The 10741-nt window shown below is 34.8% G+C and overlaps 1 protein-coding gene across 3 annotated transcripts; it reads right to left on the reverse strand.

Moving 5' to 3' along the window:
* Positions 1-1001: 1001 nt before the first annotated feature.
* LOC122317826 (probable prefoldin subunit 3) lies at positions 1002-5081 on the reverse strand. Of its 3 annotated transcripts, none has more exons than XR_006244661.1 (7): positions 4724-5081; positions 4439-4496; positions 3519-3590; positions 2270-2389; positions 2089-2190; positions 1633-1764; positions 1002-1227 (listed from the first exon to the last, which is right to left on the reverse strand). XR_006244661.1 is itself a non-coding variant. In XM_043134864.1 (6 exons), the coding sequence occupies exons 1-6, from the start codon at positions 4876-4878 to the stop codon at positions 1687-1689; spliced, it is 585 nt and encodes a 194-aa protein (XP_042990798.1). In that variant the 5' UTR covers positions 4879-5080; the 3' UTR covers positions 1304-1686. The 3 variants fall into 3 exon arrangements, 1 of the variants encoding a protein (XP_042990798.1); XR_006244659.1 differs by having other exon boundaries at positions 1002-1241; XM_043134864.1 differs by lacking the exon at positions 1002-1227 and having other exon boundaries at positions 1304-1764; positions 4724-5080.
* Between the last annotated feature and the right edge of the window lie 5660 nt (positions 5082-10741).

A 10741-nucleotide genomic window follows, 5' to 3' on the forward strand; every position in this document is an offset into this window, starting at 1 on the left:
GGGCAGGCTGAAAGAGAAATTTAATTTATTTTTATTTTTTTTTAAAAAAAAAGGAAGAGGAGAAACTTCTAGTTGTACTTCAAATAAATAATGACCTACAGATCCTAATTCAAAAGAAACATTTTATTAAAGTTGCAGCAATAGGAATTTGGAAAGTTCAGTCAACCAAGCCATCCAAGTCCTAATTAAGGTCCTTAAGAGTTCAATAAGAGAATTTCAATGATAAACAACAGCCTCACGAAAACTGTAATGTATGTAATATAAGTATTATTTGCAATGGGAGAAGATAGATGACATGAGAGAGTCTTTCTGCATCAAATTAGGCATTACCCCATCATCCAGATGGGACGAGACTTGTGAGCTCAAAGATCCTAGGAGAGGTTTGTGTTCAAGGAAACAGCTATTAGCCTAAAAAGTCTTGATATTAACCCAGTATACCACATTCCGCCATTTTGTATCGACCATGACTAAAGGCAAAACCGAGCGTCTACGGCACAAAACATGCAAAGACGCTAACTTGGAAAATTGCTAACGTATTGACTTTAAGGCCTCATTTGGTAGTCAAGAAGAGATGATATGTTTTGTTAAAAATGGAAGAAAATATTATTATAATATAATTTTTTAATATTAATTTTATTTTGAGATTTAAAAAAAATAAATTATTTATTATATTTTATGTAAGAATTTAAAAAATTTATAACGATAAAATGAGATAAAATAATTTAGACTTGTATAAACCAACAAGGTCTAAATGTTCACCGACAAGATAGGGTCTCTGTGTGTGATAATGCAGGCCCATTCAAATTCAACTTCATGCCAAGCTATTAAAAACAGTGATTGAAACAATAACGTTTGTGCCGCCCCCACCTACCTGATGGATCAGATTCCAAAACAGAAGCACGGTAACATAACAGTTAATTGAGAATTTCAAACTGTTCAATTCTTTTCTTTCTCCATAGGCTGCTTTGGTTGTCTTTAAACGAAAAACAGAACTAAAAATATTTCAGAAACAGTATCATCACATTAGTTGACTTAAGATACATCAAAATTAACATCATGTCATTCCGACTATCCACAATATTATATCAGAAACCATCCAGATCTACGTTCCTTTTAAGGATGGATAGAAAAGATTGGGGTGACATCATTACAGACCTAGTGATCTTGACACCTTGGCGCTTCACTCAGCAAAGGTTCGCCGACAAATTACCTTCAATTTGAAGCTTCCTGGGTCCCACAATCTTCCTCATTAAAGAGAATTTCAAAATTTAAATTACAGCTAGTTAGCTGATATCAAAACTCATTTCAAGCAAGTTGTTATAAGTAATTAGCTATCCCAAAGTTTCAACAAGTAAAACAAATATGTCCAATCCGAATTACGGGCAATACAGAAGTTATAGCTCAATCCCATCACTGTAATCATACATCAAAACTAGTTCTTATAACATGACATTTTCCCTAGAAAACAGATACTTCTAATAAACCACAATCTAGGACTTGAAATGCAGAAGTAAAACGAATCCTTGAAATAGATCATCGACTCCTGAAGGTAAAGGGAGACAATCCAATCACCTAATTCAAGCAAAAACGAAAAAACAAAAAAAAACAAAAAAAGAGATATCAGGACCATACTCTCACAAGGAAAACATATTCTGCACCAGTGAATCTGGGTGGATGGTTTTAATTTCAAGTGTCTTTTGCAGCAGCAACTTGTCGAATTCTGCGCTGATGAACATCCCAGTTATATATACGAGCAATGGTGACCTGTTCAATGGTTGTCAGATGGTCAAGAATTGATATTAATTTTTTTTATATTAAAGATATATGAAAAGAAGTTGATGGTTAAACATGCTTAAGCATGCCCATGATTTTTATAGGATCGTTACATTTCTCAACTTCATGATCAGTAAAGCACAGAAATTAAAGCGGTAAACGCTCCCCACTCCCACTCCCACTCCCACTCCCACACTATATACATGCAATGCCTTGAACATAAAAACATCTTTTATGCCAATGGATGCACGACGTACAAATAAATATAGAATTTCAAACAGAGAGAGTAACTTCTCACATTCACACGAATACTACCTGAGTTATTGTCACTTGATCTCTCAAGAATTGTAGATCAGCAACAAGAACTTCTAAACTGGCTTTAGCGTTATCTAAATTTTTTTGCAGAAGAGTAGCGGCCTGCACCATAAAGACAGACAAGAACTCAACCAGCAGGCATGGTGAAGAAAAAGCTAAGCAAGATTTGACTACAGCGAACCTCTTCACATGAATACTCCAACATGACATTTGCTCCCAGCCATAGACATACTGAGTCAGTATCCCCGATGCGAGCTCGAGAATATATGCCTTCAGAGACTTCAAAATCAGTAATAAGTCCCTGCATTCGTAACCAAACAAACCTCATTGAAGTAAGAACATAAGAGTAAACTAATAATCTAGTAATCATTACTAAAGCATTAAAACACCTCCCATGACATTGAACTGGCTAGAATTGTCGTTTGTGGAAATGATTTTCAAGGGACAACAAATGATTTTTATACATCAATTTTTTTTGAGATTGAAAATGCAACATCTCACCGCAAGGAACTACCCTATTATGTAAGTTTTTTTTTTTTATAAGTAAATATAAGTTTATTCCGTTGCCGGGAATCGAACCCGGGCCTCCTAGGTGAAAGCCAGATATCCCAACCGAAACAAGTGGAGATACGGGCTATTGATCCCCGTACCTCTCGCATGCTACCCCAATATGCAGTTACCCCAATATGTACTTAACTTACATATTGGGGTATGGGGATCAATAGCCTGTATCTTAACTTACATATTGGGGTGGACACTTTATACAGGAATATGCACTTAACTTACACATTGGGGTAACTGTATAATTCAGGAATTGCACACAAAATACAATACGTAGCCAAGACCAAGCTTATGAGCTTGCATGTATAGCAAGACCAGAAAACACAAAGATCATGACTGTAGAATGAGGTTCCCCGCATTCCACATTGCATTTGTGCTTAGTTTTTTATAACAAAACCTGACAATGGTGGCCAAGAACATTTTGGATTGCAATTTACATGAAACCTTTTAGCCCAGTGTAATGGAAGACTCAGACTTCTATCCATGCATGACTTCATTTCATATCGTAATGAAAGGCATTGAATACACAAGCAGCATGAGGTTAACCTGCAGTTTTTCCAAATAACCCACACCACTCGACTTCATTTGATACCAACAAGAAAGACATAAAGTAAGTGTTTTTTTATATAGAATATAACATACACTACTTAATTTGTGACATCTTTAGAGCTGTGCATGAATACCACCAGCACTCACCATGAAGATACTTGAAACTGAATGTGTTAAGCAGAATGATTGTCCCAGAGTATACATTAGTGTGCACCCACAGAGAAAAGAATAACCGAATCCCCTAAGGTTTTGTCTTCATCATGATTTGTTAGAAAACAATACTCAGCACAGACAAATTACATAAAAGTACAAAAACGAACCTCACCAGTACCCTTCTTAGCTTGCAACGTGGCAACCACATCTAAGCACTTTACAATGTCAGGAATCTTAGCCTGATAATCACAAGAAAAAAAAGTGTCACCCAAATCATATAAATCCAAATAGGTATGAAGAAATTGGTGATGTGGTAAATATGAATGGTTTACCAAATTCAGCTCCCAAAAGAGGAATTAGAAAGAAGAAATATGGTGGAAGACAAATTTCAGGAACCCATACTCATCCACAGTTTGGTAACTGATATGGCGACCAACAATTACACCCAAGATTGTATGGTATACTGCTTGTATGGGGTTATGTGGGGGTTATATTAATGCCTTTTATTAAAAAAAAAAAAAAAAATCCCAACTACTTCTAACATGACATACATGTACACGATATATCTATGTGCAGAGCAATGACTTGGTAGCCAAGGTTGGAAAGAATTTCATGTCTAATGCTTAATATTAATGTGTAAGGTCAAATCTTCTAGACTTCCAAGGATAATTCTATGATAACTAAAATCCTAATCACTGTTTTCAATTAAATAGTTTATATTCTACCGCCTCAACCCACAAATAAGTTAGAAAAAGTTTAGGATCCTCCAGGTCGTTCATAGTGAGACGACAACATCTAAACCATTTTATTTAAAGATAATGGCTCTACCGTGCAGTTCCCTAAAAAATCAACAGGATTCTAATCTAGAGAGGCGTCTCCATAAATATTTGCAGCTATACGCAATAGTGGTATGCAACAATCAAACTCCAGTTAATTCGCACAATTTTAGTCTAACATAGGCTACTGACTTCTCTTCCATTATAACTATAAAAAATAAATAGAGAATAAAAACATGGAACTCAACAAGTCAGGTCAAATTCGAGTGCCCGTGTCATTTTCAGAAACAGCTAAAATTCAATAAGAGCACCTGAAGATCCCTTTGCTGAGCTAGAAGTTTCATCTCAACCAACTTATACTGCTGTAGTCTGCAAGAGATTAGAGCATGGCAGACATTAAAAAATATTAAAATTTATAGAAAGAGAAACAGAAAAAAATATGTTACAGATTCTAAGGCATCATATATCTTCAAATCCATCACTATTCTCTCTCACATTCGAGGGCAAATAAAATTAAAAAAAAAAAAAAATGAACAAGCTACAAATCATTAGTGAGATTTATGAGAGAAAGATTGAAAATTAAAATAGAGGCATACCTTTCTTGGAGGAAAGCGAGAGCAGAGTTAACGTCGAGACCTGATTGGGTGAGATAGGTCTGAACGTCCTCAACGAATTGAGCACCTGGTATTCCTCTTCGTTCTGTAAGCCCTGGAGAAGCTGCAACCGAAGACGAAGACGAAGACGAAGCCATTCTCTCAAACCAAAACACAGAGAAGAGAGAGTATTGGTTCGTGCCGTGGAGACTCGACGACTCTGGGGTTTACAGACCAGAGCAGCTGCGATTGCGAGGGCGACTACGCAAAAAACGCCGCCGTTTTCTGTTTTCGTCCACCTGGATGGAAAGCACGGCGTGTTTCACTGCGGGTTTTGGACTAATTTTGGTATGGGAAGGTTTGCAATCGCGGGCTTTTAAGATGGTTTAATAGAATTTTAAAGGGCCTTAGATCGGCCCAATGTACAGTCCCCCCATCCGAAAATAACGTGGTAAATAAATAAGTATATTTGAACGATTTCTATTTTTTAATAATTTTTTTATTTGATGAAAGTCCAACCTTGAAAAGCCCTCATTCGGAATATGAAAAATGATATTTGGAATTTTAGATTGTGTAAAATCTGCTAACTTCTTTTAAAAAATAATAAATATAAGATTCATATAAAAAATTTATTTATTTTAATAATAGATCTTATATTTATTTTAAAATATGTACGCAGAACTTACACATATTATCTCTAGCATTACTCGATTATAGAATGAGTGTCACTATGCGATTTATGCATGTTTGAACTTGAAATTGACGAGAAAATAAAGCCCAATAAGCTTTGCAAATAGGTTTTTTTTTTTTTCACTCTCTCTCTCTCTAATCATGAAAAGATTTTGGGATGTGAAGGAAGGTATATATATATATATATATATATGCAATGAGCCCAGATCTGAAAGGCCAGTCCATGTACATGGAATTATTTCTCTCAATCCCATTTGTGGGCCCCTTTCTTTCCATGGCAGTTCAAGCCCTTTCTCAATCCCATTCATGGGCCCCTGAAAGTGCGTATATTCAGTATGAATTTGGATCATCTGGGTTTTTAAATGCCAGCTAAAGATCAGTGGGGATTTCTTGGCTTCCGGGGGATTAACCGAGCTTTCTACTTTCACAAGTACCTCATCATACAGAGGACTGAGCAAAATTTCTGTAACTCTAATTTCATTTGATACTTGCTTTAACTCTAACTTCATTAGAGTTGGAAAACTCAGAGTTCGGAATCAAGAGTGTGAACTTTTGTGTAAAACATATTCGGAGTCAAAATCGTAGGTTGAAACTTTTGTTTTCTACATCTCTATGGTTATGATGCTCTGACTCTAGCATTTTCGATCGGATTCAAAACCAACTCCGATTTGAAGTTGAAATTCAAATTAACCTCTAACCTAAGTCAGAGTTGGAGGTCGGGGTTCACCATTCCGACTCAGTTGGAGTTAGAGTCTAGTCCTAATCATATGTACACCTTGCTCACCATCTAGCATGCATCTACTTCGAAGATTATAATAACTACGTCACTAAAAGTAGTTACCAACTTTAGATTAGTATTATGTCTTTATTTTAATAAATTAGATTCCGCACCGCCATGCTGATTCTATTTCATATGGCCGCCTTCGGAATACATATGTTGCCAAAGATTGGTTCGACTATGAAACCGCTTCCGACCTCCCCTTGCCAGCTCCATAGATCATGATGTTTTATACTTAACGGTCCTCACAACAACTAGCACGTTTGACATGTTTTATAGATATATGTGATCACAAGTACTTCAATGTCCAGCTGAAGAAATTATTCCACTCATGTCCCCACTTATTCTCCAATTTTGGAAGCACTAATCCAACTTGCAAAACTGTAGGACCGCAATTAATATCATAGAAAAAAAGGGAGGACATGCAATAAAATTAATTGATGTAGCACTACCACTTATTTAAATTTTAAGGTCGTTCGTCCCAAATTCAGGGGAATATGAATATTTCATCCCGATAGCCACGGATGTTGATTTGATCATGACTCTTTAAGTTGAAGCCTATTCATAAACCATAAAGGTCCAATTACATATAAAACATGCATGATATATATATATATATATATATATATATATAGGTTTCCTTGCTGTACACGGCACCACAGTTCTTTTCATCAATAATGTACCCCTAATCCTAATCTACAACGTATGAATATGGTTTCGACACTAATTTTCTAGGGATCTCCTTTTTTTCCCCCCAAAATATCTTAACAAATCCATGAATAATTTGTGGGAGTTCCACAAGGAAATAGTTTCACATCAGCTTCTAGATAACTCTCAATCCTAGTCATGTTGCCTCGTGGGCGGGACCTCTTTACTGTCGTTTAAGGTATGGTAAAGGATAATTTGTGCTCAAGGACTCGTTTAAATATTAAGTTGAGTTGAATTTTTTATAAATAATAGTGAATTAAGATTATACAGTAAATTTTATAAGGGCCACCTAAGATAAGTTTAGATATATTTAGATTTAATATGAGTTAATTATATGTATTTATGAAAAGTTAAAAAAAGATTATGGGTCCTACATGTAAAGAGATATTGAGTTGAAAAAAGTTATGGATTCCATATGTAAAGAAGTTTCGAGTTAAGATGAGTTTAATAATTTTAGAATTGGATGTTTGAATGTTAAGCTCAATTTAAAATTAGATTGAATTGAATCCAAAATTCAAACGGAGCCTAAATATATAATAAAATTTTATTGGCAAGTCGACAGATAAAATACACATTTTATGCCACTAACAACTAAAAAGATAAAATTTGATTTAATTTGCAAGAGAAATTTGATAATCAAATATATTGCAAATCAAATTCTAACTTAATTGTTAGCAGTGCGGGAGGAGTATTCCCCACAACGGTTCGGGAGTGGATGGAAATTAAGGGCATACGTACTTAATCGTTTGTCTGCATGAACTCATGAAGGATAAATATATAGCTTCATGATCCATAGCTAAGTTAACCCGAGCCATTTTTTATACTGATGGAGAAGCAAAATATGAGATTAAAGATTATAATCATTCTTACGTCTTGGAGGTCATATGAATCTATAGGGAATATATATCTTCTATATATAAAAAGTATCTATAAAACAGAATTTCTTGTTTTAACGGAAATTGTTGTTTTTAACGAAAATTGTTAACGCAGTCAAATTTAATTCATATTGGACTTCTCATTCAATTATGGACGTCCGGCCGTATTCTGTGAAAGAAAAAACTGTCAATTAATTATGCACGTCGGTTTATTTATGAAATAGTAAACATTTATGGAGAAGATGAAGTTGGATGCATGCACGGGCATCAAGTGGTTGGGGAGTTTGAGGAGGAGTTGTGCTTAACGGAAGAAACCGTGCTCTGTTTTTATTGTATAGAAACAGAGCTTACTGTGAGGCTTGGAAGAGTGGAGGAAAAGTGGGCTAGGTGGTGCAACTGATGGCTCATGGTGCATCTGAGTAGGAGGAAGGAAGTGGTGAAGAAACTGAGAGAGTGAGGAGGCTTGAAGGAGGCTCAACCATGGTACATGCTCTTGCTGGCGCTTGGGCTACTAAGGGAGAGTTAGGCCAGGAAATTATCTAGATACGGTCAAGTAAACTAAGGGAGATTTAGGCCAGGAAATTAGCCATTTTGGTGTTGTGCGTAAGTCTGGCGCAATATATCCATATAGAAATTAATAGAGTATCAAGTAGGTTATGTTGAGTTGGCATGTTGGGTTCATGGCATTTGGTACTACGGTCAAATCTGAGTGATTGTCATTCACTCTCACAAGTTCATAGCACGAACTGGGTCAGAGAGCTGGGACTAATTCCCGATCAATCCCCTGCTCCTTCAGTTCATTCCCTTCTTTTTTTCAAAAAATATATAGTGAGATCATAAACCAAGGAAAATGGCCATTTTCTCAACTGACAATCCATGGGTATTTGCATTTGGCATTTTGGGTAGAGACATATACCATAGAAGTTTCTGATATTATTATTTTCTAGCTAATTTTCTTGGTGCAAATATCTAGAAAGTGAAAAAAAAAAAAAAGATGTTACTGTTTTATTTCATTAGTGGGGGCTTTGGATCTTAATTTCAATTTTACATACTTATAAAAAAAAATAAATCGTGCATAACCAGCATGGGGGAATTAAATAGATGGGGATTTATCTTTGGAAATACAAATTTGAGTTATGCTTTGTATGAAATATCTTGGGTGCTTGTGTAATATTAGTACAATTTTATGTGATAAAAGTGATTACTTTGTGATGTTAAATGGGCATGCTACTTTAGGTCGTTTTAGCTCAATTTATCTTACATGTGGTCCTGTGGATGTTCATCTGAGAAGGCGAATTGTTTGCGAACATGGCAGGAGGGGACTTCACACCGCACGTGGTCACTGTTAGTACTGGGGAGGTAATGTATTAAAGATAAAATCATGTATTATGCGGCCACCCCCACATGAAATACCATCTCTGTCTTTCTGATCATTTTTCAATGTAGTTTTTCTTTTTTTAAACTATCCAAATAATAATCACAATAAGAACGATAATAATACTTGAGGATCTTTGCGCCAATCTTGATGGTCTCGTGCTTATCCAATATAGATTCTACTTCATCTTACAGGACGTTGCAAGAAAAATTCTTTGATTTTCTCATAAGAGTCCTCGAGGAATATATATTCTCTCTGCCAATGGAGCTGTTTCCAATGTTACTATTTGCCAACCGGGTTCTTATGGTGGAATCTTGACCTACAAGGCATGTTCTGGGATTTGTGTGCATGTGTATTTTTTATCACTATTGTTGTCAGTTTTTCTTGCATTTTCGGTGTCTTTTCGCACGTAAAAGGGTTTGGGCCGTTATCTTTTGTAAGAATAGAGCAAAATTAGATGCATGATTTAAGTATCGGTTTGTGCACCCTCAAGAACGATGTTGGTACCTGGAGTTTGCCCTTTGCTTACATTCAGGAGTCCCTTGTTTCATATTATACGTTTGAGCAAGTACAGGCAAGTCTTCCATTGGTATATAATTTAAATACGAAGGTATATTGCTCTCTTGAAAGGATGGTTGGGAGGAGTGAGGTTTTCTTGCTCTTTCGTGTGTGAGTTGATAATTCGGTACCTTTCCAAGTACTATATCACCAGCTTTGAACATGCATACATGTTTCTAATTGACAATTTTGATCATACACAATATTCGTGAATAATAGACCTTTTTCTGTACCTGAAAATTACATAGTATATGATTTTTACCTATGCACTTGTTTCTCTCTGATGATTTTATACTTCTTATTGCCGTCTATACCATCATGAAGTTCATTTTTTAACATCTTTTTAATTCCACAACTTTCTTGCAGGCCGCTTTGAGATATTGTCTTTATCTGGGTCATTTACAGTCATATAACGGTATTTATAATAATAAAATATGTTAGATATTTTTCCATATTATATATACTTGCACTAATATTGATCTCAATTTTAACAAAAGATTGTCTTTGTCATCTCATTCATCAAGTACCTTTATAATCAATCATTTTTTTCTTGAGACAGCTTCAATAAGATAATGATAATTCTTGTAAATTAGCAATTACATATTAATGCATTTATATTAGACTTAATTATGTGATTTATGTAATTTATCTGTATATTTCATTTCCTTACATTATTCTTCTTTTCTAAATTTTAAGGACGGAAAATAATGATTTGATAATTAAAAGTATCATTGCAAGATTCTTGACATAGCAGAGAAATTGAAGGAGAAAAAATATAAGCAGTTTAATGTCCTCTCTATTGAAGTAATGCAAGATGAAAAAAATGTTGGATCGTAATCTTAGAATCCAAATGATCTCAAACAGCTTTCATAAAACTATGAGTAATGTTTATTTATAAGACCATACTATAGATTTTATTAATGCTCTTCTTTTTTAATATATCACAACGTGTAATTATTTATCAATTACATAAACATTACATCATTAGTTAATTAATTAACCAAAAATATTACATCTTTATTAATAAAAAATTAATT

Source organism: Carya illinoinensis, chromosome 1 (genome assembly GCF_018687715.1).
Source record: "Carya illinoinensis cultivar Pawnee chromosome 1, C.illinoinensisPawnee_v1, whole genome shotgun sequence".
Lineage (NCBI taxonomy): Eukaryota > Viridiplantae > Streptophyta > Magnoliopsida > Fagales > Juglandaceae > Carya > Carya illinoinensis.

Coding starts and splice junctions, on each gene's coding strand:
- LOC122317826 (XM_043134864.1), bottom strand. CDS start 4,878: ATGGCTTCGTCTTCGTCTTCGTCTTCGGTTGCAGCTTCTCCAGGGCTT. Junction 3,591..4,438: donor CTCAGCAAAGGGATCTTCAG/GTGCTCTTATTG, acceptor TGTGATTATCAG/GCTAAGATTCCTGACATTGT. Junction 2,390..3,518: donor CTAAGAAGGGTACTGGTGAG/GTTCGTTTTTGT, acceptor TTACGAATGCAG/GGACTTATTACTGATTTTGA.